Source organism: Microtus pennsylvanicus, chromosome 1, assembly GCF_037038515.1.
Source record: "Microtus pennsylvanicus isolate mMicPen1 chromosome 1, mMicPen1.hap1, whole genome shotgun sequence".
NCBI lineage: Eukaryota > Metazoa > Chordata > Mammalia > Rodentia > Cricetidae > Microtus > Microtus pennsylvanicus.
This window is the reverse complement of record NC_134579.1, coordinates 107,045,081-107,071,590: the sequence shown is the minus strand read 5'-3', so window position 1 is coordinate 107,071,590 and position 26,510 is coordinate 107,045,081. Positions and strand designations below refer to the sequence as shown.

Genomic DNA, 26,510 nt, shown 5'->3' with positions numbered 1-26,510 from the left:
CTCTGTCCCTTGCTGTTTCTCCTTTTGCTCTTCTTCCTGCTCCTCCTCCTTCCGTGTGTGCTACTGAGCATCACACCAAGGGCCTTGCATGTGCCAGGCAAGCATTTTATCACGTTCACAGCCCGTCCACCTAAATGGACACATTTAAACTGAGAAAGATTTGAAGTTACTCTGCAGGGGCAGCAATGAAAAAGCCAGGCTTATTTGTATATAATGAGACAAAGATGGAAGCAGCCCTTCCTTCCTCAAGTAGGCCTGAGAGTCCCAGGGATTCTGTCCCAGTGGGGAAGGTGAGAACGGAGTCTGTACTAACAGGGACTCAGGCCTCGTTTATAAATTGGAATTGGTGTGTAGAGTCCCGAGATGTCACTTGGTCGGGGCTTGGGATGGAATGCCACAGAAAATAGAACTTCTGCTTTGAAGCCCCATTACTTGTTAAGGCCCATGTTTTGTTTCTAATTTATTTATTTTAATTTTATAGGGTATGTGTTTGTGTTTGTGTGTGCGTGTGTATATGTTCACACGAGTATAGTGCCCCCAGTGGCCAGAAGAGGGCATCGAGTCCTCAGGGGCTGGGGTTGCAGGTGATTGTGAGTTGCCTCATGTGGGTGCTGGGAACGGAACTTGGCGCTTCTGCAAGAGGACCGTGTGGTCTTAACCGCTGAGCTATCTCTCTAGCCCTGTGTCTGATTTGAAGATGGTCTTCTTTAAGCTCTTCCTCCCAGGATAGGTGATGTACTGAGAACAGGGATAATTAGCCCTAAAAGGGCTGATCTAAGGTGGATGGCAGACCTGTGGTGACGGTTCCAGAGAACGTGGATAGGCAACCCTACAGCAGTTTTATCACACGAGTATTACAGGCTAATTTTTATTCATTCATTCATTCATTTTAGTCATGGAAATTATTAACAATTTATGTGATATCAGCAGTAATTTTTAGAGCAATTACATTAATGAGAATTCTACTGGCAGTTTTTTTTTCCGTTTTATTTCTTGACATTTTTTCATACAGGGTCTTACTAAGTAGCCCAGGCTGGCCTTGAACTTCCTATCCCCTTGAGTCCTGGGTTTATAGATGCACACCTCCACACCTGGCCAGGTTAACCTTGCAGCCCAACTCCATGAGCTGTTGTGCCTGAAGATGCCCCGGGACTCGGAAACTGGCAGTGTTTTGCCCAGCAGTGTGGATCTGTGCTGGCGTCTCGTACTTTTCCTGCCCTTCAGTGGCTCGTTCTTCTCCCAGCTTTGCCACCCTCCTCTCCAATTAGCGATCAGTTATCCCCGTCTCTTTATCTTTCTCATCGCTGTTTGTGAACAGATATTCCCAGGGACTGGCAGGAAGGCTCAGTGTGAGGGTGCTTGCTGCCACGTCTGACTGGTTGAGTCAGGAACCATGAGCCATGTGGTGGAAGGAGAGAACCAGGTTTATAAGACTATGCTGATGGTTTTCCAATAAAACATTTTATCATTTAACCGAGCAGGGAAGCCACAAATAAATAAGTCTGTGGGGCTGTGGGTGTGGCTCAGTTAGAAGAGTGCTTGCCTAGCATGCGTGAAGTCTTGGGTTCCTCCATCTCCAGCACTGGGTAAACTGGTATAGTGGTGTACCCTGGGAACCCCAGCATCCTCAGAAGGTGATGTGTTCAGGAGTGATGTGTTCAGGACCATCCTTGGCTACATAGAGAGTGTAGGACTGTCCTGTTACATGTGAGACCCTGTCTCAAACAAACAAGTGAACAAAGCTCCTTTGTTGACTTCCTGGAGGACAGCAGGTAAAGAGGGATGATGTGAGGGCCAGCATCAGCAGCTGTCACAGACCCAAGCGAGGTCTTCCATGAGTGACCACAGCTTAGTTCTCCTGATCGCAGTGTGTGACTGAGTGGCCCAGTCCGTAATTCAGCCTCGGTGTTGTATTAAGTCACGAGGCCTGACCTGGGTGGCACTAGATAGTTGTACTGCAGGGTCATGGGTTGCTGCTTGTTTGGAAAATGTGAGTTATCTGTGGGGCGGAGAAGCCCTGACCCAAAGCAGCGCTGTGGAGAGGGATGGAGATGCGCTTGCTGAGAGAAGCAAGTGATCTGCCGTTGTCTTGGGTTGTTAGCCCGAAAGATTAGGAGCCTGGCTGGGTCTCAGAGCATGCCAGTGGGGCTTGGGCCTTATGTCTGGGCAGTTCGGGGCTCCTTAGCCAGAGAAGCATGGCTCTCGGGTGTGCTGGGGAAAGGGGTGGAAAAAGGGGGGCAGCTGTCTGGGTTGGGGCGCCAGAACTGGGGACGTCACAGAAGCAGGAAGTCTCTTCTCCTCCACCTGGAAGGAGAAGGCGATGGAGGTCAGTGCTCGCCGCCTCAGCCTCACAGTGAGCCTTGTCAGGCTCAACTCCTTTCTGGCGTGAAGGCGAATTGCTTCAGCTGAGTTAGGAAGCCCAGGTCTCCTGACAAAGGGCGCTGGGATTCCCACTAGCAACAAATAAGGCGTGTGCTCTTCTGTCCAGCTGGGCCCGGAGTCCCCATGCTGTCTGGAGATACCAGTCAGTCAGTCGCAGTGAGAAGAGACCATTCTCCACAAAGTACCTAGCCCGAGATCTGCTTCCTTCCCTGCTGGCCTGACACTTTCTTCCCCCGTGGTACCATAGCAGTGCCATGGTAACTAGCTGTCTCTTAGAAGGTGATGCCACCTGAGTGTCCAGTCAGGGCAGCCTCTAGGTCCTCAGGAGACCGAGAGTCTCCTTTTTGCAGAGTGTTCACAGAGGAAGCCCTACCGCAGAAGAGCCCAGGCTGAGAGGCCAACAGGGTGGTGGTGGGGGGTGGGGATACCCTGCTCCCTCAGCAGCAGGGACCAGCAGGGGCCAGGGCTTCCTCAAGATCACTTAACACACTCTGTAAAGGCCAGGGAAGTTGAGTCGCTGTGGAAAGTGAGTGAGAGAAGGGCTCCAGAACAGTGGATCTCAGCCTTCCTAGAGCTGGGAGCCGTCAGCACAGGTCATGCTGTGGTGACCCAACCGTAGGATTGTTCCATTGCTACTTCATAACCGCCATTTTGCTGCTGTTATGAACCGTGATATAAATATCTGATAGGCAACCCCTGTGAAAGGATCACTTGACCCCTACAAGGGGTTGAGACCTACGGGTTGAGTCCACTGGTCAAGAGTCTTCTCACTGACAGAATGCCCAGGGTGCTACAGAAAAATCACCTGTCACAGCCAGGACAGGAACAGTCATGATGAAAGGTAATCAGCTGCTGTCAGCAGCGGCGGCGTCAATGCACGGGCCAGGCTGAGGCAGCTACAGCAATCGGCCGTCAGTGGTCTTCAAACAAACGAACGAATAATAGACCAGCAAAGAGCAAGGCTAGAAAAACAATGGGGAAGGCCCAATACCACAGGAAAGCAGAAAAACGAATAAAACGGCTTCCCGAGGGCTCAGCAGTCAGGCGGGGTGGCGGGCTGTGTGCTCTGACCTCAGCAGATCGATGGGACAGTTTGCACCCAGGACTAGTCAATAGGATTTACCCAGTCTGGACCACAGAGATCAAAGTAGATTAAACATGAAGCAAGCAAAACAGGAAGTGGAGCCTTGGGGATTTGTGGACTAATGAGCTACTCAATCAACATCTGTGCCGTTGGAGGGTCAGGACGAGGATGAGAGAGTGGGGCTGACAGTGGGGACACACGCTGGGAAAAGCACAAGCAGAACTTACTAAGTTGGTGTGTGTGTGGGCGAGCATGCCACAGCACATGTGGAGGTCAGAGCACAACCTAGAGGCGTTGGTTCACCTTCCACCGTCTGGGTCACGGGGAGCAAACTCAAGTCATTGAGTGTTTTTACCACAGAGCCATCTTGCCCTACGGTGTCATCTTAAGATGATGTCTTTGGGCTGACGAGACGACTCAGAGGGTAAAGGTCTTGCCTGGTGACCTGAGTTCAATCTCTGGGACCCACATGGAGGAGGAAGAGTCAGTTCCTCGAAGCTGTCTCTGGACCTTTGTGTGTTGTGATCTGCCTGAGCCTTCTCCCCCACATCTGACACACAGTAATGATAAGTGAGAAGACTAAAGCGTGCACGCAAAGAAGCAGCGCCCTGCTCTTGCATTTCTGTTCGTTCACGGCGCGTTTCCTGCTTGTCACAGTCAATGCTGCGGGGCAGAGGAGGTTGCTACAAGCACACGTTCTATGGCATCGAGAGCCATCGCTGCATGGAGGCCACCCCCAGTTTGGCATGTGCAAATAAGTGTGTCTTCTGTTGGCGGTAAGTGGGGACGCACAGGGTGGTGACCAGATGCTGCGCACTGCCCCGGGTGTGCCAGATGCAGCCCCTGTGCTGTGGCGCGGTCTCCAGGAAATTCCTCAGAAGCATGTCAGCCCATGTAGTCCTGTCGTCAGGGTGTTAACCGAATTCGTACTTAAACATTACAGCTAGGGGCTGGAGAATGGCTTAGTGGGTAAGAGCACTTTCTGCTCTGAGAGAGGACTGAGTTTAGCTCCCAGCTGTCGCATGGGCAGTTCACACTGGCCTGGAACTCCAGCTCTAGCGAGATAGGATGCTCTCTTCTGGTCTTCAGAGGTCATCTGTACATTTACGTAACCACACACAGATATACACAGAGAAATATCATAACTGGAAAAAATGATGCCCATATGTTTTGCCTATTCTAAGGAACAGTGAAGAAAAAAGAACTTGCCTAAGAGTAAGAAGTGCTGTGGGTGTGGCTCAGGTGGTAGCGTGTTTGTCTCTCATGCATGAAGCCCTGGGTTCCATTCCCAACACTGCATAAACCACACATGGTGGTCCACACCGTAATTCCAGCACTGGGGATATGGGGGCTGGAGGATCAGAAACTCAAGGCTACATGGGAGTCTGTCTCAAAATGAAAGTCTGGAGTACAGAACTAAAAGCCACACCCACTCTCCCTGAGAAACTCAGTGTTTGGTGTAGGTTGTACCTTCTAAACCGTGAGCGCCTCTGCTCTCGTGTGGTTTAGGAATGGTCAGTCCACACTGCTATCGTGTTGGCCACAGGTCACCTCATGCTGGCGTCTGTTTTCAGTTAGCATGGTAACAGCAGGAAAGAGGAGCTGGAGGTGGCTCAGCAGAGCATTTATTCCCTTTTCGGAGGACCAGAGTTTGTTTTTCTGCACCCATGTTGGGCCATTCACAGCTGTCCATAATTCCAGTTCCAGGAGATCTGATACCCTGTCCCGGGCTTCTTGGACACCTCAACACAGGTGCACATACACCCACAGACATGCCTATAAATAAGTAATCAGAATCAGGTTAGTGTGTTTGGTCTACCTGTACCTGACATTGACTATGAGCTGAGAGCTGAGCAGGTTGCCAAGGGACCTCTAGGACCTCTGTCCGCCCATCTCTGCCATGTGCCGTGACTCAAAGTAGGGAGAATCTTTTGAACAGAGGGGCTTTTATCAGACCACCAACTCTGGCTTTCTGTTGGATGGGCTGTGATGTCACAGCAGGTGGGAGGCCTTAGCTCTCCACATTGTGCTTACAGGCACCACACCAATCCTGTGGGCACTGAATGGCGGTGGAAGATGGACCAGCCAGAACTGATTGTGAAGGAAGCCATCGAGAACCATCAGAACATGATTAAACAGTTCAAAGGTATTTGCCTGCTTGTTTGTTTATTTCTTTTTCTTTTTCTGAGACAGAGTCTTATTCATCTTAGGCTGGCCTTGAACCTGCTATGTGGTGGAGCGTGACCTTGGCGCTCTCATCCTCCTGCCTCTGTCTCCAGAGTGCTGGGGTTACAGGTACATATATCACCACAGATGGTTTTATCCCTGCTGAGGATGGAAGCGGGGCCTCAGATCGCTAGGCAAACATTCCACCAGTTCCACCAGCCGAGCCACATCCTCTCTGAAAAGGAATGCTAGTCCCGTCGGCACCGCCTGGATCCACATGGTGGAAGAGTAGCCTCTTTTCCTCTTCCAGTGGGATTTTTGTCTTTGCCATGCGGGGTCTTTACAAACACCAAGGCTAGCACAGTGGACCGGTGAAAGATAAGGCCGTTCAGTTCAGCACGACTCGACTCAGGAAGTGGTGTTTCAGACTTCTAGAGTCTGACCCTGAGCAGTTTATTTTAGTCATATTGAGCACAGCACAATTTGAAAAGAGTTTCCTGGTGATAAGGAACTCAGTCCCATGTGCACAGCAAAGCTTAAGACATGACTGTATGGGAACAGTAGTAACATACAGTGACTTCTTCCATAAAGATGGGTCCCATAGAGTAACTGAGGAAGCGGGCTCAAGATAAACAAGCTCACGACAGGGTCTGGGGGAGGATTTGGTGTGGCCTGGCCATAAGACAACACAAATGGTCACCAGGCTATTCACCGCCTCTGTTCCTAGCCTTCTGGTTGGAAATAGGTTTATATCTCGTCCTTTGGAGATACAACCCTGTGTGTTTAACATTCCTGTTTGCCCTGTGCTTATTCATCCGTGAGCACAAGGATCCAATGTCTCCTACTCTACTGTAAGTCTTTGTGGAGGCCAAACCGTGACAGAAGTAGTTGATGGATATTTTGGCCCTTGTAACTTTTTTATTTCCATTAGATGGAAGAATTAAATAATTCCAGGCACAGCTTAGTCCCTTGTGAGACACGGCTCGAAGTTTCTCTTAGAGACAACTTGCCTTCATTCCTCAAAGCCTTTGCTCTTGCTTCATGGTGATCACGAGGTGGCTGTGTGAACTGAGCTGATACTTTGGTCTGTGGACATTTTTTGTGGGGCTAGAGAAAGGGACTCAGTGGTTTGGTGTGTGCCCCTGAGGTGTGTTCCCATCACCCGCTTCAGGTGGCTTACAACCCTCTCCCCCCTCCAGTTCTGGGGCTCTGGTGCCCTCTTCTGGCCTCTGCAGGTACTAACTATACTTATGTGCACATATCTCTTCTACCCCAGACACACACCCATACTCATAATTAAAACTGAAAATAAGGTAGATGTGGTAGTACACACCTTTAATCCCAGCACGGAGGAGGTGGAGGCAGATGGATCTCTGAATTTAAAGGCCAGGCTGGAGTTCTAGGCCTCGTTACATAGTGAGTCTGAGAAAAAAAAATAGTAATCACATTTAAAAAAAAGATATGGTCATTGAGGTGGAGTTGTCTGGGAAAGGGTTTCCGAGCGAATGGCCCGTGAGAAGTGGGCGCTCTTAATAAAATACCTTCCACATTTCCCACATTGAGGCGGCAGAAGCTTTGCCCTTCATTTTCTAGCTTCCCAGCTCGGTTCTGCCGAATACTTAAATATATTTGGCTCCACTGGCGAGCGCTGGCTCCAGACCCTCCTGTGAGTCAGAGCCATCTGGGGCTGCTCACACGCTGACGGCTGCTCCTTCCAGAGAGGAAGTCTAGCGAGCCGCAGCCTGTGAATGTACAATTCTTTCTCTTCTTGTTTGCTTTCTCTTCTCTTCTATTTTTGAGAAGAGGGCCTTGCTGTGTAGCTCAGGCTGGCCTTGAACTGACCCTCCTGAGTACTGGAATGGCAGATAGGAGTCGCTGTGGCCAGCACCTGTGTGCTTCTCACAGGATTCCAGGAGTCTGTGCTGTTGAACTTGGGTGCAGAATTGAAGCCTGCTGTGGGCAGATGGGTGGTCTTGCAGCTCGATGGCTTTGTATGACGTGTCCTCCAAGGCCCCCTGTCTGTGCATGGGCAGTTCTCCTACCTTTACATGGCTTGTGGTTTAAATGCAGGTTGCCAGGCTTGTTACCTGCCAAGCCATCTTGCTGACCCAGTTGTCGTTGTGAAACAAGGTCTTATGCCGCTCTGGCTGACTGGAACTCACCGTGTATACCAGACCGGCCTCGAACTCAGGGATCTGCCTGCCTCTGCCTTCTGAGTGTTGAGACTAAAGTCTGCACCAGCTTGCTTTAGTTATTTATTTGATAAATTCTCACCATGTAGGCCAGGCTGTTGTTGAACTGCATCCTCCTGCCTCAGCTTCCCGCCAAATGCTGGGATTCCAGACGTGCATCCAGGTTCACAGCTTGCCCTTAAAGATGAAGCTCTGGGTCTCATTTTGAGCCCAGGAAGGGTCTGTGCTCTGGTCTCCCTGGGTCTTCACTGTCCCTGGAGACTGGCCTGGAGGGAGCTCATTTCCTGAGGTGTAGAGTAATGCCCAGGCCTCAGGGATCGCTGCTCCTCTCCCTGCCCCACCGCACCCACGGCTCCAGACACCGCACCGAAAGGAGATGTGTGCTCACCTCCTTGTTAGAACTACGCCCTTTCCTAAGTCAACAATAGGAGAAGCTGATTGGGAGACATCAGAGTAGAATCGTTGCCTGCATGTGTGTCTGCCCCGCCGTCTCCCTGCAGGAGATAGAGGCAGGATCGTGAGTCTGAGACTTGCCTCATAAAACTGAAAAAAAGAGCTGGGTGGAGGGGACAGAGACAGAGAAGGGAAGAGAGGGAGCATATTAGTGTCATTTAGGCTCTGCAGATTAATATGGCATTTGTATGCTGTAACCAGAAATTCTCAGAAACAGTTTTTCTTCTTCTGCTTCATTCTCCTCCTCCTCTTTATCACCCGCCATGCATATCCATTCTTGAGGTCCTCCTTTCTCCTCTTAGCAGCTATCGGGGCTCCTCCACCCCAGCCTATCTCTACAGCTACACTCTTAGATAGCACGTCAGCCTGGAGCTGTGGCTCAGCTAGGAGAGGGCTTTCCTGGCACGCGTATGAAGCCCTGGGCTCCAGCCCTAGACTGGGTGTGGTGGTGCACACTTGTAGTCCCAGCACTGGGGAAGTGGAGGCAGTAGGGTCAGGAGTTCAAAGCCATCCTTGGCTGTGTATTAAATCCAAGACCTGTCTGGGCTAGATGTGGCCATGTCTCAAAAACAAAGAAACATACCCCAACAACAACAGAAGGAATGTCTTTTATCCTGACTTGAGATTCTTTGTTTTCTAGAGCAGCTCCCCACCCTGCTGGGGAGGCACCCACTCCTTCCAGTAGGCCTGGCCTCTCAGCTCTTGATTTTGCTTTTGAGGTCATGGGTCTTGTTGCCCATTGTCTCTGGTTTTCTAACATTAGCACACTGACCAGCCTAGAGCTGTTTTGTGTTTTTTTTTTCCTTCTTCTTCAGATGCTTCCCTTCTGTGCTCTGGGTTGGGTGGGCAATCATTGTCTCTTCAGCTTCCTCCACCCAGGCATTAAGCTGGCTTTCTTCTCACATCCCTTGTTGGCATCTTTATACACAAGCACAATTAATCGCACATTGATCAAAAGTGGGTCAGGACTTCAATGCAGCTCAGCCTGTGCTCGCATTATTATACCCTGTCCCTGCTGAACACCACCCTGATGGGCGGGTACAGTCTTGGGAAGTGAGCCCTGGGCCACCAAGTGGGCAACTGCACTGTTGAGCACGTCCTGGGTCCTGGTTAAGGTGCAGATGAAATAGACACTTGTTGCTAGAGTTCCTGTTTGTACTTAGAACAGACACACAAAAGGCTGCTGAAGGCCACACTGGACAGCGGCACGGAGGTGCAGAGAGCATGTGCAGCTTGCTTCCTTGGTCTGTCCTTTATGATAGAAAATCCTGACTGCCCAGAACTGGAGTTGCCGAGGGTTTTGAGCTGCCATGTGGGTGCTCAGACCAAACCCAGGTCCGTGGCAGGAGCAGCAAGTACTCTGAACCTCTGAGCCATCTCTCCAGTCCCTGTCTTCTGAAAGTGATTTACGAAAGGGCTGGAGAGTGGCAGAACACAGAAGTCTGACGTTGTAGGAGCCGAGGAGATAGTTCAATGCTTGTTGTACAAGCTGACACCCCGAGTTCAATCCCCACAAACGACAAAAGAAATCTGGGCACAGTGGCATGTGCATGTCATCCCAGTGCTGGGGAGACAGAGGCAGATGGATCTCTGGGGCTTTGCTTCCTCGGCATCTACAGGCTGTGAGAGACCCCATTTCTATACAAGGGCCGATGCCTGAGGAATGAGGATGTTGCCCTCTGATCTTACATGTGCAACCAATGCAAACACGTGCACACACCTGACATTGTGACATTGAGAAGTCTCCATCAAATGTTTGTCTTGGCTGTCGCTCCCAGCAAGATGTTTAGCCAGGACCTCTATCATTGTGAGAACAAAGAAGAGAATGTTTCATTTCCTATTAGCCCTGACTTCAGATATGGAGATACTTGAGCCAAGCATGGTGATGTACTCACCTGGTACTCAGGAGGCTGAGGCAGGAGGATAGCAGGTTCTAGAACACCTTGGGCTTCACAGTTTGAAGCCAGCTTGGATTTCACAGTAAGACCCTGTCCGAAGTAACCAAGAAGAAATAAGAATATTGTGTTGGGAGCAGTGTGTCATTGTGCCATGCTGTGTTCGTGTGGCCCGTTCTAACATCAGGTGAATCCTGAAGTCCTGCTTCAGTTCGCTCCCTAGTTCATCTGATGAACTTTCTGGTGACGATTCAGGATGAGGAAGCTGGCGGGGATGAGGGAGCGGTGCAGAAGTTGCTTAGCAACACAAACTGGGAAAACTCGGAAGGGTTAAGATTTTGTAAATTGGAGTGTGTGTGTGTGTGTGTGCATGCTGTTTCTGGAAACCATCCTCTCTTTTAGAGTCGTTTAGAGCCCACGTTTGTACACTTCGTATACACTCAGCTGTCTGACAGACAGTTCAGCTTCATGTCTGACTTTTAACACTCTGCGTACTTCCCCTCTCTCTGTCAGTTAGGTTTCTGGTTACCTTGTTGGTTTGGTTGCTGCTTTTGTCTCTTGGTCAGGGTTCGGTTGCTCTGCCCACACACTCTACACCGCACTGTGGGCCTCCTTATTCTCTCCTGCACATGTCCGGTCAGCAGAACCCGTGCTGGTTGTACCTTCCACATAGACTCAGCTCACACCACACTAGCCACATTCCTGGTCCCTCAACTCTCACCGTCTTGCTCCGTGTCACCAGCAAGCCTTCATTTTTGCTTATTTATTTTTGTTTTGTTTGTGTGTGTGTGTGTGTGTGTGTGTGTGTGTGTGTGTGTGCTGCCCCGAAAGGCCTAGCCAGCACTTCCTTGTTCCCCAGGCAGAGTCGGAGGCTGATCCACCTTCTCTTCTGCTGCTCACGGGGAGTTTAAAGTTAACCAGGCTCGTTAGGCTCAGCGCTAGGTTGTCTTGGCAACACAGACTGAGTTTAAGGATCAAGTTTTATTTAAAACTTGGATTTATTTGAGTTAAATCTTAGATTTTGATAACGCAAGAAAAACTCTCACTCAGAAATCCTGACAGGAAATGCACATGCAGAGTGTCGGGCACACAGATGCCATCTGTCACTTTTAGCTTTTTGACCTGCGTTGCGGTGATTAGATCCCAGGTGGGGGCGGGGCGCGGACCTTCATGTTTTTATTTCCAAGTCCATTTTCTGTTCTTGGTTATTGTTGGGGTGGTAGTGGCAATACTCACTGATTGTGTATGTGTGTGTGTACACCTGTGCGTGCTCGAGCTCACAAGCAGTTGTCCTTCCGCAGGCTCTGCTCATCCTGTTATTTTTATTTTATTTTATTTTTTTGGTTTGTTTGTTTTGAGATAGGGACCTGAAACTTATCAAGTAGGTGAGGCTGGCTGACATTGAGCCAGGCACTCTCCTGTCTCTGCATCCCCAGCGTTTTGTTTTCTTGAGACCGAGTCTCACTATGTAGTCCTGGCTATCCAAGAATGTGCTTGGTAGACCAGGCTGTCTTCAAACTCAGCTGAGATCCACCTGCCTCTGCCTCCTGAGTGCCGGGATTAAAGGCCTGTTCTCACTACCGCCTGGTGAGAATTGAGTGTTAAGGTGGGTGTGGTGGCTTGCTTCTGTGACCACGGCTCTGGGGCTGAGGCAGGAGCATTCTGGTCCAGCCTGGGCCACAAAGTGAGCTCCCATTTCAAAAAATAGGGAAGGAGTTTCCGCTAAAGTCACAGCGCTATTGGTGGCGGAAGTGTCACGCTGTGTCTATGCCTTGCTCTGACTTGGCTCTTCCCGGGGTTCTCAGGTGTGCCAGGGCTCAAGGCAGAGCGTTTTGAAGAGGGGATGGAGGTCAAGCACTGTGCGTTGTCACTTGTGGGGGAGCCCATAATGTACCCAGAGATCAACCGACTTTTGAAGCTGCTCCACCAGCAAGGGATCTCCAGCTTCCTCGTCACCAACGCACAGTTCCCCGAGGAAATCAGGTGAGCTGCCTGGCGTCTGAGCCTAGGTGAGGCTAGAGGCACCCATTCCTTCTTCTGAAGCGTGGATGTGGTGGCTCAGTGCTCTTCACATAAGGTGTGTGGGCTGGGTGCATTTCCTGTCCTTTGGAGATTCTTCCAGTGACCTGGGGATGCAGGTGGCCCGTTGATCCAGACAGGACACAGTTAGGAGTTTCCACCTGCATGAGCGCGTGGCAGAACTCATGAGGAGACCCTGTCTAACTGTCCAACTGCTACACCGCGGCTGCAAGTCTCGGACTAGGCTTCATTTCATCTTCCCATTGAAACCTAGTGTTCAAAGATGGACCAGATTCAAATAATTAGTGTGATGTTTCAGCTTATTACACTTCCCGTTGTGTCGCATTCTGAAGTCACTGTGGCTGGGCTGTAGCTCAGGGGCGGAGTCTTCCCTAGCTGCACATGGCCTTAGCTTCCATTCCTAGCTCTGCCAGAAAGAAAACAAAATAGGTGCTTTGGACAAGTGGGCCAGATGGACCCTTCTAGACCAGAGCAGTGCTGAGTTGTCTCTTCCAGACGATAGATTTTATGTCATGGGATCTGATGGAGGCAGTATTTTCTCTTTTGTTTCCTTTTTCATTACCAAGGAACCTCACACCAGTTACTCAGTTGTACGTGAGCGTGGATGCCAGCACCAAAGACAGCCTGAAGAAGATCGACCGCCCGCTCTTCAAAGATTTCTGGCAACGGTTCCTAGACAGTTTGAAAGCTTTAGCTGCAAAGGTAAGAGTTCTGTCGTCATCCTAAAAAGGAGTAAATAAGGAAGGGAAATGAATGGAGTTGTGTTTACTTCGTCTTTCTTTAAAATACGGAAAGATTAAAATACTTGCTTTTCTTTTGGATTTTTCTTTATATTATTTTTTGAAAATTTATGTGTGTGAGTGTTTTGCCTGCATGTATACTGTGTGCATGCCTTGTACATCGAGCTGAGAAGAGGGTGTGAGACCCCGGCCGTGTGGGTGACAGGGACTGAATCTGGGCCTCTGCTAGAGCAACTAGTGCTCCAAGGCACAGAGCCGTCTTTTCAGAGCCAGAGGAGGGTAGCAGGCGGTTGTGAGCCCCCCATGTGGATACTGGACGGCAAACTTGTGCAGGAGCAGCAAGTACTGCTGACTGCTGAACCCTCTCCAGTCCCACACCTTCAGTTTTTAAGTATTTATTATTATTGGGTGATATGCGTGTATGGGCGCATATCAAGTCATGAAGACAGTATTTGGGGTTGGTTCTCTCCTTCTACTTCATTGAGGAAGGATTTCTCAGTTTTACCCATTGAGCCTTACTGGCTTTCTGGCTTACTTACTTTCTGGCTCAGAAAATCTTCAGATTTTTTTGAGGTGTAAAGGGTATTTCCCATGTGATGACTCTTACCAGGTTTCTCTTTAGTGTGTTGACTTTATGTCCATTTGATGTCTTCTTCCTGTCATGCATTTAAAAAGAATAACATCTCCACAAGGTCCATAGTGCAGTGTGCTGGGTAGCAGCATTCAGCATGCCTACTTGGGATGTCAACAGACAACCTTCGTTTAAGTATAAAGCTGATTTCCAAACATTTTTGGAATTGAGTATGTGAGCTCCTGAGTAACCGAGTGTCGGTGTGAGCTGAGTAACCGAGTGTCAGTGTGAGCTCCTGAGTAACCGAGTGTCGGTGTGAGCTGAGTAACCGAGTGTCAGTGTGAGCTCCTGAGTAACCGAGTGTCAGTGTGAGCTCCTGAGTAACCGAGTGTCAGTGTGAGCTCCTGAGTAACCGAGTGTCAGTGTGAGCTCCTGAGTAACCGAGTGTCAGTGTGAGCTCCTGAGTAACCGAGTGTCAGTGTGAGCTCCTGAGTAACCGAGTGTCGGTGTGAGCTCCTGAGTAACCGAGTGTTGGTGTGAGCTCCTGAGTGTCAGTGTGAGCTCCTGAGTAACCGAGTGTCAGTGTGAGCTCCTGAGTAATTTGAAGTCAGAGCATCTGAATTTAATGTCTTGGGGCTGGGGAGATGTCTGAGTGGTTAGAAGCCTGCACTGCTCTTGCGGAGGAAGGGAGGTCAGTTCCCAGCAGTTCCCAGTTACCTGCACCTCTAGTTCCAGGAGATCTGATGTCTCTTCTGGTTCCTGTGGGCGCTTGCAGTCTTATGCACTTGTGCACATGCGTGCATGTGCACACACACACACACACACACACACACACACACACACACACACAGAGTCACACAAACATACATGTAAATAAATAATAGGACAAATCTTTAAAAAAGTTTTAATGTCTTCCTGGAAACAGTTGTCCCTTGTGTGTATCTTCTTTTTCTCTCTCATTGTGCTGTGAATTGAAGCCGAGATCACATATATGTTTGTCAAGTTCTTTGTCACTGAATTTTATGCCCCAGGTATTTAGCTCTCTGTGAATTCAAGGCCAGCCAGGGACACATAGTGAGACCCTGTTCCCCTCAAAACAAAACAAAAAAATAAAACCCCCAAACCCAAAAGCAAACATTAGCTTGGCAAACTCCAGGTGCTGGGATGGCTTGAGGGAGTTAAATCACATACTCGTTAAGGGAGTGTTCTATACGAGTTACTATTTGTGTTTGCATGTGTCTGTATGCAGGCCAGAAGTCAACCTCAGAGGCTGCTCCCCAGGTTATTTTGAGGCAGTCTTTCATTGACCTGAGACCCTACAGTGGTCAGAGAGTTTCTAAAGCATTAGGGTTCCAGGCACACATCACCACATCTAGTTCTTTTGTGTGTTCTGGGGGTCAAACTCAGGTGTTCCTGCTTGTACAGCAAGCATTTTACAGACTTTAGGCATCTTTCCAACCTGTGCCTACTGTTTAAACTAACCAGTCTTTGAAGTGGCCCACAATTCACGCAGATGAACATTTAATAGCTGCCCTGCTCATCTCTGACCGTGAAAATGTTACGGGCTGAATGTTGAAGCTGAGGGCTAATAAAGAGAGCTACAAAGAAGCGAGTAAAGAAATGAGATGTGATCTTTATTTTTTTCTTTTTTGAGACAAAGTTTCTCTGTGTAGCCCTGATTATCCAGGAACTTGCTTTATAGACCAGGCTGGTCTCCTACTCAGAGATCCACCTGCGTCTGCCTCCTGAGTACTGGGATTAAAGGCCCGGGCCACCATTGCCCGGCTGTAACTTTAATTAACTTTCATTTTAAAGCTATTTTTAGTTTTATTGTGTGTGTGTGTGTGTGTCTGATGCCACACATGTAGGGTTGACTGCAGAGACCAGAAGAGAATATTAGACCTTCTGGAACTGGAATTGCAGGCGGTTGGTTGTCAGCTGCTTGACATGGTGCTGAGACCTGAGCTCAGGTCCTCTGCAAGTGCTCTTAACTACTGAGCCCATCTCTTCAGCCCGCTGATGCTTAGTCCTGATTGGCAGTTTGGTTGGATTGAGAGACTGCCAGGAGAAAATGGTAGAGAATAAAATATAACCTCTGACTGGGTCAGTGAGGACAGATCCAGGGACAGCTGGGTCCCGAGGGCTCTGACCTAATGGGAAGACACTTCCTGTGGTGATGACATTGGTGGTGGTGGCTGCAGCAGCAAGTAGGAGGCGGAGCCTGTTTGGAGGCACTAGGTCACAGGGCATGCGTTCTAGGGACTGGGTCTTTCCTAACCTTTTCTGTGTGTGGTCTCTCTCTCTCTCTCTCTCTCTCTCTCTCTCTCTCTCTCTCTCTCTCTCTCTCTCTCTCTCTGTCTCTCCCCCCCCCGTCAGTTTTGAGGTCACCTTCCCCATTCACACTTCTGTAACCAACCCCCTCCCCCCCAGCTATTTCTGGAGACTGTATCTCAAAACAAAGCCACCTCCCTATCGAAGTCCCCAACATAAAATAACCATATTTTGTAATTGTTACTTATCTTTGGAAGTTTGCTGAAATGATGATGGTTGTTTTGTAGCACTAGAAAATTGATTCCAGAACATCTTGATGAGCTAGCTGACTATAAATACACAGAACAGAGGGTGACTTTCAGGAAACAATACTTATTTTTTTGTTTCAGTAAACTGTCTTTTTCTCCCAGCTAGTTGTATATTGAGGTCAGCTTCGAGAAGATTGGGGCTTGAGCAGCAGTGGCTACTGTCTAAAAATGACAAATAGTCTTCAAGCTCTGTCTGTCCACAAGGTAATAGAGTTTTATATGTACTTTCTTTGACTTTTGGCTCACATACCGTATAAAGAATATTAGCATCCATATATCTTCCAAATGCCTCCCAAATCCAGGCAGCTCCCTGCAGATCTTCTGCCTGGAGGTTGCTGGTTTTCCAGCAGAACAGAAATTTAATATCCAAATTTGACTTTGCATACAGATCTTTCAACACAGTGTTTTAAATGGATGTTTGCAGGGGTAAAATTTATGTTTCTTTTCTGCGAACTGTGTGCATTGTAGATACAGCTGATGGACCGCTGGAGTCAGTTGAATCTGGAGTGGCCAGATTACTAGATGTCACCAAGACAAGGACTTCCTGGTTGGTGCTGGCACAGCGACCCTATGCCCAGCAGCTGCTACTGATCTTTATTTTATTTTATTTGTTTTTAAAAATTTATTAAACTTTATGTGCATTGGTGTGAAGGTGTCAGGTTTCCCTGGAACTGGATTTACAGACAGTTGTGAGCTGCCATGTGGGTGCTGGGAATTGAACCTGGGTCCTCTGGAAGAGCAGCCAGTGCTCTTAGCTGCTGCACCATCTCTCCACACTTTTATTTGTCTTTTCGAGACAGGGTTCCTCTATAGCTTTAGAGCCTGTCCCAGAACTAGCTATTGTAGACCAGGCTGGCCTCGAACTCACAAAGATCCACCTGCCTCTGCCTCCCGAGTGCTGGGATTAAAGCTGTGCACCACTACCACCCGGCTGACCTTTATTTTTGATGTTAGGCCTGGAAGTGTTGTTTGCATGTTGTTGTATAGATCTATGCAATTGTTATTTCACGTGTAGTAATCTTATCTCTTAGTTTTAAGAAATTCTTCAGAGTATTTTAATTGATATATAACCCATTTTAATTTTTCCAGTTGATTCTCAGGGTCTCGTAGTTAAGGCTGGCTTTGAACTTGCCACATACTGACCCTCACTTAAGCTTGGGTTTTGGGTGCATATGTTGTTGTAATCATACTATATGTATGTGTATGTATGTATGTATGTGTGTTTTTCTTATGCTAGAATCATGCCATAGTAGTTTTTGGTAAAAATGGATTGCCTTCTTCTCACACTTATAGATCTTCCTTTCCCTTGTATTTTTTGTTTGTTTTTTCAGTTTTCCGAGACGGGTTCTCTATGTGTTTGTGGTTTTTGTTTTTGTTTTTCTTGATGACGGAGGTTGAGCTCAGGGCTTCACACCTGCTAAGCATACACTCTGCCACTGGGCTACTCAGCTCTGCACACCTGTCCATAAACAAATGCAAATGTCCCAATTACACAACACTTCAACTGTCACTTTGTCCAACAACTAATTATTAATTGCTTAATATCTGGTAAGGTTAATCCTAGCCACAGGGCAGTGATACACAAGGCAGTGGAGGCCCCTGCTCTCTTCAGGATAGAAGGAGAGAGGCGTTTGTATGGAGTTTATTGCCCAGCATGGCTTCTTACTGGCAAGACCAAGATGAGTACCAGCAAAGAAAGCTCAGGCCTGGGATTTCAGACATTCAGCTTAATTTTTTTCTTATTATTTGTGTGTGTGTGTGTGTGTGTGTGTATGCCATTATGAGTGCAGGGGTCTGAGGAGGCCAGAAGAGGGCTTGGGTTCCCTGGAGCTGGAGTTGCAGGCAGTTGAGAGCTGCCCTATGTATGTGCTGGGAACCAAACTCTGGTTCTCTGGAAAAACATCAAGTACTCTTTTTTTTTTTTTTTTTTGAGACAGGGTTTCTCTGTGGTTTTGGAGCCTGTCCTGGAACTAGCTCTTGTAGACCAGGCTGGTCTCGAACTCACAGAGATCCGCCTGCCTCTGCCTCCCGAGTGCTGGGATTAAAGGCGTGCGCCACCACCGCCCGTAGTACTCTTTTTTTTGTTTGTTTGTTTTTGTTTTTCGAGACAGGGTTTCTCTGTAGCTTTGGAGCCTGTCCTGGCACTAGCTCTTGTAGATTAGGCTGGCCTCGAACTCACAGAGATCTGCCTGCCTCTGCCTCTCGAGTGCTGGGATTAACATCAAGTATTCTTAACCATGGATAATGCTAAAGGTTCCGAAGCTACCATTACAGATATTTGTAGTGCACATGCCTTTAATCCCAGCACTCGGGAGGCAGAAGCAGGTGGATCTCTAAGTTTGAGACCAGCCTGGTCTACAAAGTGAGTTCCAGGACAGTCAGGGCTACACAGAGAAATCCTGTCTCGAAAAACAAAAACAAACAAAAAATCAAGCACACACACACAACACACCCCACACACGCACGCACACCCCCCCATGCGCACACGCGCGCGCGCGCGTACACACACACACACACACACACACACACACGCACACGCACCATGCAAAGATACTTGTGAAATAGTGAAAGTAAGCATGCTGCATGGAGAGCCAGGTTCAAGCCTAAGGGGAGGGTGGCGTGGATCCAGATCAGCTGCACAGTGCAGATTCCACAGAGACTGAGATGTGTGAGATCGATACCTGGGGTAGGTGAGCAAGGGCTTCGAATGCAGCCTCCAGTTCCTTCTTTTCTCCCTTGGCATGCAACATTCAACAAATTTTAAAGATTGATTTTTATTTTTTTAATTATGTGTGTGTGTGTGTGTGTGTGTGTGTGTGTGTGTATGTATATGTATGTATGTATGTGTTTGTGTGTGTGTGTGTGTCTGTCTGTCTGTCTATATATACTGGTATGTGCATGTGAGTCTGTACAGACCAGAAAGGTTGTGAGCTACCTGACATGGATGCTGGGAACTAAACTTGCGTCTTCTGCAAAAGCAGTGTACACTTTTAACTGCTGAGCCATCTTTCCATCTCTTTGGGTGATTTATATAACTGTTTCATTGGTATCTTGTTTGCCAAGCTCAGTTCCTTAGCCACACTCTGCTCAAGGAAGCATGGAAAATGTGTTCTTTTTTCTGGATGGCTTGTTACATAAAACCGAGTATCTCAAGCAGACTGCTTAGGAGGAGGAAGCATGCTTGGGATTGAAGGTGGTTTGCCATCTACCACCAGGGAATCAGTGCACAAACAGCCCTAAGAGCAAGGGGCAAAGAGCCCAGGGAGGTCAGGAAGAAGGAGAGATAATAGAGAAGGGTGGCCAGTGGCATCGGTAAAGTGCCTTTAGAGCAAGGGTGAGGGCCTGAGTTCACATCCCAGCACCATATAAAAAGCTAGGCATAGTGGCATGTTCTTGGGATCCCAGCACTGGGGCAACAAATATCGGTGGATCCCTGGGCTCAGTGGCTAGCCAGCCTCGCTTACTTGGAGAACTCCAGGCCACTGAGAGAACTGTCTCAAAACAAACAAACACCAAAAATATAAATGCAATGTAAGTTGGAGAGATGGTTGAACACCTACTTGATCACTTGCTGCTCTTCCAGAGGACCCCAGTAGGTCCCAGCTCAGTACCTACATCAGGTGGCTCATAGCTCCAAGCAATTCTGCGCTCTCTTCTGGCAGTGCCTTCGTGGGCACTGCCCTCATCTGAACAAGTCTACTCTCCCTACCAAAGGTAGATAGCACCTGAGAAACAACACCCAAGGCTACCCCAGGCGCCACGCAGATGAGTGTACACACCACGCAGATGAGTGTACATATGTGTATATGTATAAATATGTGTACCCACAAAAGAAGTAATCAAAAGGAAAGAGGGAATCAACTCATTTAAGGGGGAAAAGTAGATACTTAAGCATTGGAAATACATAAGGTTTTTACTGAAACCATCTCAGTGGTGTGTTGGAGATGGTAGACAGAGTGTAGTCATAAAATTTAAAAAATGACTTATTTTTATTTATTTTATATGCATGAGTATTTTTTTTTTGTATGTCTGTGTACCACGTGCATACAGTGCCCAAAGAGAGGGCACCAAATCGTTTTTAACAAAAGTTACAGACTGTTGTGACCCTCCCGGTGGCTGCTGGGAATTGAACCTGAGTCTTCTGCAAGAGCAGCAAACTGCTGAGCCATCTCTCCAGCCCCAGCCCTTTAAGTTATTTTCCTGTAGCTGTCGGCAGTGAGAAAGTAACTAAGACAGACATGTGCTTTTGTATGATGGTTGATGGATGGGTGGTTCTCTGTAGAGGTCTGTCACTTTCTGCTTCCAGGATGGAGTACTTTTTAATGTGTGTTCTTATTTATCTGTTCATCCATTTGTCCATCTGTCCATTCATCCATCCATCCGTCCGTCTGTCCGTCCGTCTATCGAGACATAGTTTCACCATGCAACCCTGGTTGGCTTGAAATTGGCTTATAGAATAGGCTGATCTCAAACTCTATGGAGATCCCCTGCCTCTGCCTCCCAAGTCCTGGAATTAAAAGATATGTGCTACCTAACATTTTTTGGGTTTTTAAAAATTTGTTTGTTTGCTTGTTTGTTTTTTCTTTTAAGGCAGGTACTCATGTAACCCAGTCTGGCCTCAAACTTGCTCTGTAACCATGAATGACCTTGAATTTCTGACTTTCCTTCCTCTCCTTCTAGTTTCTGCCCTGATGTCCTTCAGTGATGGACTGTGACCTAGAAATTTAAGCCAAATCTTTTCCTACTCTAAGTTGCTTTTGGTCAGAGTATTTATCATACCAGAGAGCAAAAGCTAGAACAGGACCCCAGGCAGTGACGCTGCTTGACTCAGATCAGCCCAGGACCTAGCTGGGAAGTGGAAAGGCATGCCCCTCTACAGTGGGAACAAGGCATGCCCTCTACAGTGGGAACCAGTCTGTGTAGCTGAAGAAAGGGAACCATGATCTCTCATTTTACTATCATCCTTCAGAGTGCAAAAGTTAATGCCCCGGTGTGGGGTGTCAGTAGAGAAGGCACTGAATGTGTGTGGTAGACACATTTGGAGGTCTGCACTGTGACCGTCTCTGGTGTGCCTGGGCGTCAGGGAGTGAATTACCCTGGGATAAGGGGCATGGGCTGCACCTCTGGGGAGGCTTTTCATAGTCTTAGCAAGGCTGGTAACAAATTTTGGTCCTTCACCACTAAAGTGGCCATGAAAATTTCTTTTTTACATTTATTTACTCTGTGGGTGTGTATGTGTGTGTGTACACGCTCACTTGTTTGGAGGGTAGAGGACATCTCTTCTTCCACCATGTGGAGGGTTCTGAGGATTGAACTCAAATCGTGACTCTTGCCTGCAAGACCCTTTTACCCCTGAGGCTGTCTTGGTGACTTGAGTGGAGGGCCTCTGCCCCATGCCGGTGAGCTCTCTTTAGTTTTCTTGCCAGTGGGATCCTTCAAGGCTGCTCATCTCTAGGTCTGTTTTAAATTTCGAGCCTAGCCATCCCCATTTTGGAGATGACAAACGAAATCTTTTATGAGAATCATCATATTTGACTTATTAAAAGCAGAGTTTGAGAGGAAAGGGGCATTAGAAGGAATGATCAGGAGCTAATGTCTTTACTAGTAAAGCCGGGAGGAGGAAGGAAGCACTTTCTCAAATTGACATCTGAAAAATCTTTCTTAGCACTTTTGGGGAAATAAAGATGTTAGAGACCATTTGGGGTCTGTTTGATTTATGACGATTTAAAGATAACTCATACCTCTGATGAGGGCCTGCAAGAAGGCCCTACGTGTGGGAGAGACTCCTTTGCCTTCAGAGGAACAGAAGAATTACTCAATTGGTCCTTAAGGTATTGGGTTAGAATAAATACCATTTATATCCAGCTACTTGTTGTGTTCCTAAATCCAGCCATACACTAGGGAAAATCAGCTGCTCCTGGGACCAGTCAGAAATGTTCAGTTTTGCATAAAGAACAATCCCTGGAGTGTATGCGGTGCTGGGGATGGAAGCCAGGGGCTTTGTGCATGCCAGACAAGCATACTGCTCCTTCCGTGTGTTGCCTGAGCTGCAGCCCTGGCCTGATAGGTTCTCTGTGTGTACTCGTGTTGGGTGTGTGTGTGTGTGTGTGTGTGTGTGTGTGTGTAGATCCCATGGAGCTAGAATTGCTAATGGTTGTGAGCTACCTGCTGTGGACACTAGGAGTTGAATTTGGGTCCTCTGGCAGAGCAGTACACTTTTTTTAAATTGCTGAGCCATCAATCCAGCCCTAGCCTGTCACTGTGGTGTGTGGTGTGTGTGTGTGTGTGTGTGTGTGTGTGTGTTTGAGTGTGTTTGAGTGCCACAGGACACATGTAGAGCTTAGAAGATGACCTTGTAGAGTTGGTTCTTTGCTTCCCCCTCCAGGTCTCGGGGATGGAAGGCAGATCTCCAGACTTGAACAGGTGTGTTTAGCTGCCATCCCATCTCCCCGGCCCTGCCTCTTCTGGCAGGTCCGACTTGCTGTCGTTTCTGATTTTACTTTAGAACAACAGACGTGAGTTCTGTCCCTGCAGGACATGTCACTAGTTAGTGTTCCAGAGAGGGAACTCGATCAGCTTCAGTTAAGGGCCAGGTCACCTGTAATCGGTCTTTTTTATTTCTTTTTAGTTTTATTAACGAATCTAAACATTCCTGACCTCCAAAGTCTTGCGTTTAAACAACCAAGTCCTGGAAGGGGGGAGTTGTTTTCTTACTATTTGGGACGCAGACTTGGGTTGGCTTACGCAGCATTTCTGGAAAGTCAGTCTGCTGTTGAGTTTATCAGTTTGATATGAGGACGTGTGGTTCCCAGTCACCCAGCATTCTTGTCAAACTGGCCCTGTTGTGGTAGTTTGGGGAGACCGATGATGCTTACGTTGGGTGTTTTTCCCATACCCTGTGTTCCATGTGCCTTGGGATCAGCCACTTCTGTTCATGTGAGTTTACCGCAGGAATGATGGATGGGCTGTGTCTCTGAAAATACTGCCGGGGGCTTTGCTTCTCTGTCCGTATCTTCAGACATACAAGTCAGTGTGCAGATGTAAGTCATGGGGACTGGCGTGCTATCTGGGCAGGATCGCACCGTGAGCAGCCACTTACTGGTTTTGGTGACACTGGTCTCTGACCTCTTTATAGTACTCTTTGTGGACCCCCTCTTCCACCTGGTGGCAGCGATCTTCAGTCGTGAGTGTCTGTCTCCACACCCACCTGTTACCACGGCTTCTTACAAATCCAACATGAAGATCTCTGCCTGGCATTAGCATTCTTCTAGAACAGGTTTTTCCAAGGCTTTGGTGGGAACGAGGGTCTAAGAAAACAAACTCACTCAACCTTTGCTCACCCTCCCTTTTTGAGAATCCCGCCATGATGGCTAATGTTGAATGCTGATTTGGCAGGACCGAGGAGACAAGCCTTGGGGGGGGGCTTTCTCTTTACTAGGTTAACTGAGGTGGGCGCCCCACTCTACAGTTGGGATGCGCCATCGCTGGGCTTGGTTTGGAATGCATATAAAGGAGTAAGTTAGCTGAGTGTGAGCATGTGAGCGTGCATTGCTCTCTCCTTTTGACTGTGGATGCAATATGACTGGCTGCCTCTGCCCTGCTGCCTTGATTTCCCCACCGCGATGGACTGCACCCGTGAACTGGGAGCCAAGGCACCCTTCCTCCCTAAAGCTGCTTTTGTCAGGGCATTTTTATCACAGCCGTAGGACAAGCAACTAGCCCACCTGTCTACGCCGAGCCCTGCTCTCATCAGGAATATCTTCCTCAGCCGTAGAGTTCACAGATGTCACCTGAAATGCCACCAAAGGTGTTGACTGAATAGCCGCACTATAGATGCGTGGACTGTTGCTTGGCATTGAACCTCTTGTGGCTCTGTGTCTCAGCATGATAGAGAGGCTTGGCTGAATAGTCTTGCGCCTCAGTATTGGGCTGTAAGCTTTATCATTCCCATAACCTAAATTTTTAGAAGTGTAATTTCCAGGTCAACAGAGTTTGATACTCTAGATTCCTTAATCACATTTCCACGTTACTTCCAAAATGTGTGCGTGGATTCACAGTCCCACGCAGGGAATGATATCCCTGTCTAGGCAGCGTTGAGTACTGCTATTTAAAAGAAACAACCTGTGCCAACTTGATAATCCACTCTTGCCTTTGCACTTCCACTAGCGGTCACCACTGTGGAAAACCAGCGCAGCAACGGGGGGCGGAAGCCATGGAGGAACACTGCGGACTGGCTCACTCCTCATGGCTTGTTCAACCGCTTTCTTATACCATGCAGGGCAAGCTCGGCCCTTCAGATCAACCATTAAGCAAGGTGCCTTACAGAGTTACCTGCAGGCCAGTGTTGATGTAGAGGCGTTTCCTCAGCTAAGAGCTTCTCTTCCCAGGCGTGGCTAGTTTAGTGTCAAGTTGACAGACACCAAGCAACACCAGGAGCTTTGCCTCATTTTGAACTTTTTGCAAATGGAACCAGGGCAGTTCACTTGGTTTTGGGACTATTCCTACACTTTTCCTTTATGTGTATCTATTGGATGTGTGGAACTATATTTTCATTACCATATCTCAGTGTCTGAATATGCCATAGCCTATCCATTCTGTTATTGACAAATATTCACGGTCCTGATGATTTTTTCTTTTTTTTTCTTTTTTCTTTCTTTCTTTTTTTTTTTTTTTTTGGTTTTTCGAGACAGAGTTTTTCTGTGGTTGTGGAGCCTGTCCTGGAACCAGCTCTTGTAGACCAGGCTGGCCTCGAACTCACAGAGATCCACCTGCCTCTGCCTCCTGAGTGCTGGGATTAAAGGTGTGCGCCACCACCGCCCGGCTCTGATGATTTTTTCTATTGAGAATAGCTGTCACAGTATTCTGATACATATGTCTGGGTATGCATACATGCTTGTTAACACTCGCTGTAGGAACGGTGTGTACTTGTTTTGTGTTCGTTCACCTGTAGTAGGTAAATTATGTCTGTCTGTCTGTCTGTTTTGTGGTACTGTGGAAAGAACCTAGGGCCTGTGATTTCTAGACTACAGGAGGAGTTCACCACTGAGCCACACCCCAGTCCCTCACTGGGGGATTCTAGGCAGGTGCTCTACCACTGAACCACACCTCAGCCCCTCACTGGGGGATTCTAGGCAGGTGCTCTACCACTGAGCCACAACCCAGCCCCTCCCTGGGAGATTCTACTTTGAGCTGTCCCCCTGCAGCAGCTCATTTCTGAGCTGTGTGTGTCTGTGCTCTAACAGCAGGTTGTGTATGGAAGTTGCGTCCTACCCAGGCTGCCACTAGTCTTGTCGGCTGCTGTGTTACTGGTCGAAGTAGACTTTTGCATTTCTGTGCATTGGATTTTTAATTTTCAAAAATCATGGTAGATGTGCAGGAATTATTCTTGAGAGAGAGGGCAGTACAGTTCTGTGTTTTGGTGTGAAAACTTGTTTTAATTTTTTGTTGTTGGTGGTCTGGTGACCTCATGTGCACACCAGGTGTTCCATTTCTGGACTTCATCCTGGGGCCTACAGAAACTCAAGGCCATACTCTAAGATCTGCTTGTTTTATTTTATGTGTATGAGTGTTTGTCTCTGTATGTCTGTTCCCCATGTGCCTGCTTGGTACCCATGGAGGTCAAAAGAGAGCATCGAAGCAGTGCAGGGATTGTGTGCAGGGGATGCTGTAGGCAGGGAGACGTCAGAGCTTTATAAACCACACCTGAGAGGTCCAGACCACAGCAGTGAAGACTGAACACAGTGTCCAGTTGCTTCTGCTGAGGGGCCCATGCCTTGACATCTGTTGAGGTGTGGTGTGCTTTGCTTAATTGGACTTCACGGTTTCTGTTCTCAGTTATGAGACTGTAATTGTTCAGACATAAAATCCATTTTTAGGTCAAGGCCAAAGGAGAACAAGTGGAAGACCACATTCAGCCTGTGGGCCAGAATTGATTGATTAGAGTGTTGACACAATTTGTCTTTTTTGAGACAGGGTCTCCTGTAACCCAGACTGGCCTTGAACTGACCCTGTAGCCCAGGTCGGGCTTGAATTTGAGATCTTTCTCCAGTCTTCCAAGTGTGGGGATCTTTTAATTTTTTATTTAAGTGGCATTTTACAGTTTCTCTGTAGAGGTCATTTCTATGTTTTGTAAGATTTATTTACAAATATATAGTGTTGGATACTATTGGTAAACGACTTTAATTTTTTCAGTTTCAAAAATTATTATATATATTCAGGAATTAGATTTTTGGATACTTACTTTGTATTACAAATACTTCTAAAATGATTAATTCTTTGTTTTTCAAGTCATATGGAATGTTTAAAAGATCTTCTAAGTGTGTTTGTGTGCGTATGTGAGTATGCGCACGTGTGCTGGTACACGCATACCGTAGTTTATGGGCTACATCACACATGTGGAGGTGGACGG

General features: G+C 47.8%; 1 protein-coding gene across 2 annotated transcripts in view; it reads left to right on the top strand.

Moving 5' to 3' along the window:
• Positions 1-26,510, top strand: part of LOC142852678 (S-adenosyl-L-methionine-dependent tRNA 4-demethylwyosine synthase TYW1) — a 78,603-nt gene that overhangs the window by 21,149 nt on the left and 30,944 nt on the right. For both annotated transcript variants that reach the window (XM_075977752.1, XM_075977753.1), the window contains exons 10-13: positions 4,124-4,242; positions 5,503-5,612; positions 11,978-12,155; positions 12,779-12,914. In XM_075977752.1, the coding sequence (XP_075833867.1) occupies positions 4,124-4,242; positions 5,503-5,612; positions 11,978-12,155; positions 12,779-12,914 (543 nt within the window). The remainder of the gene's footprint in view (positions 1-4,123; positions 4,243-5,502; positions 5,613-11,977; positions 12,156-12,778; positions 12,915-26,510) is intronic.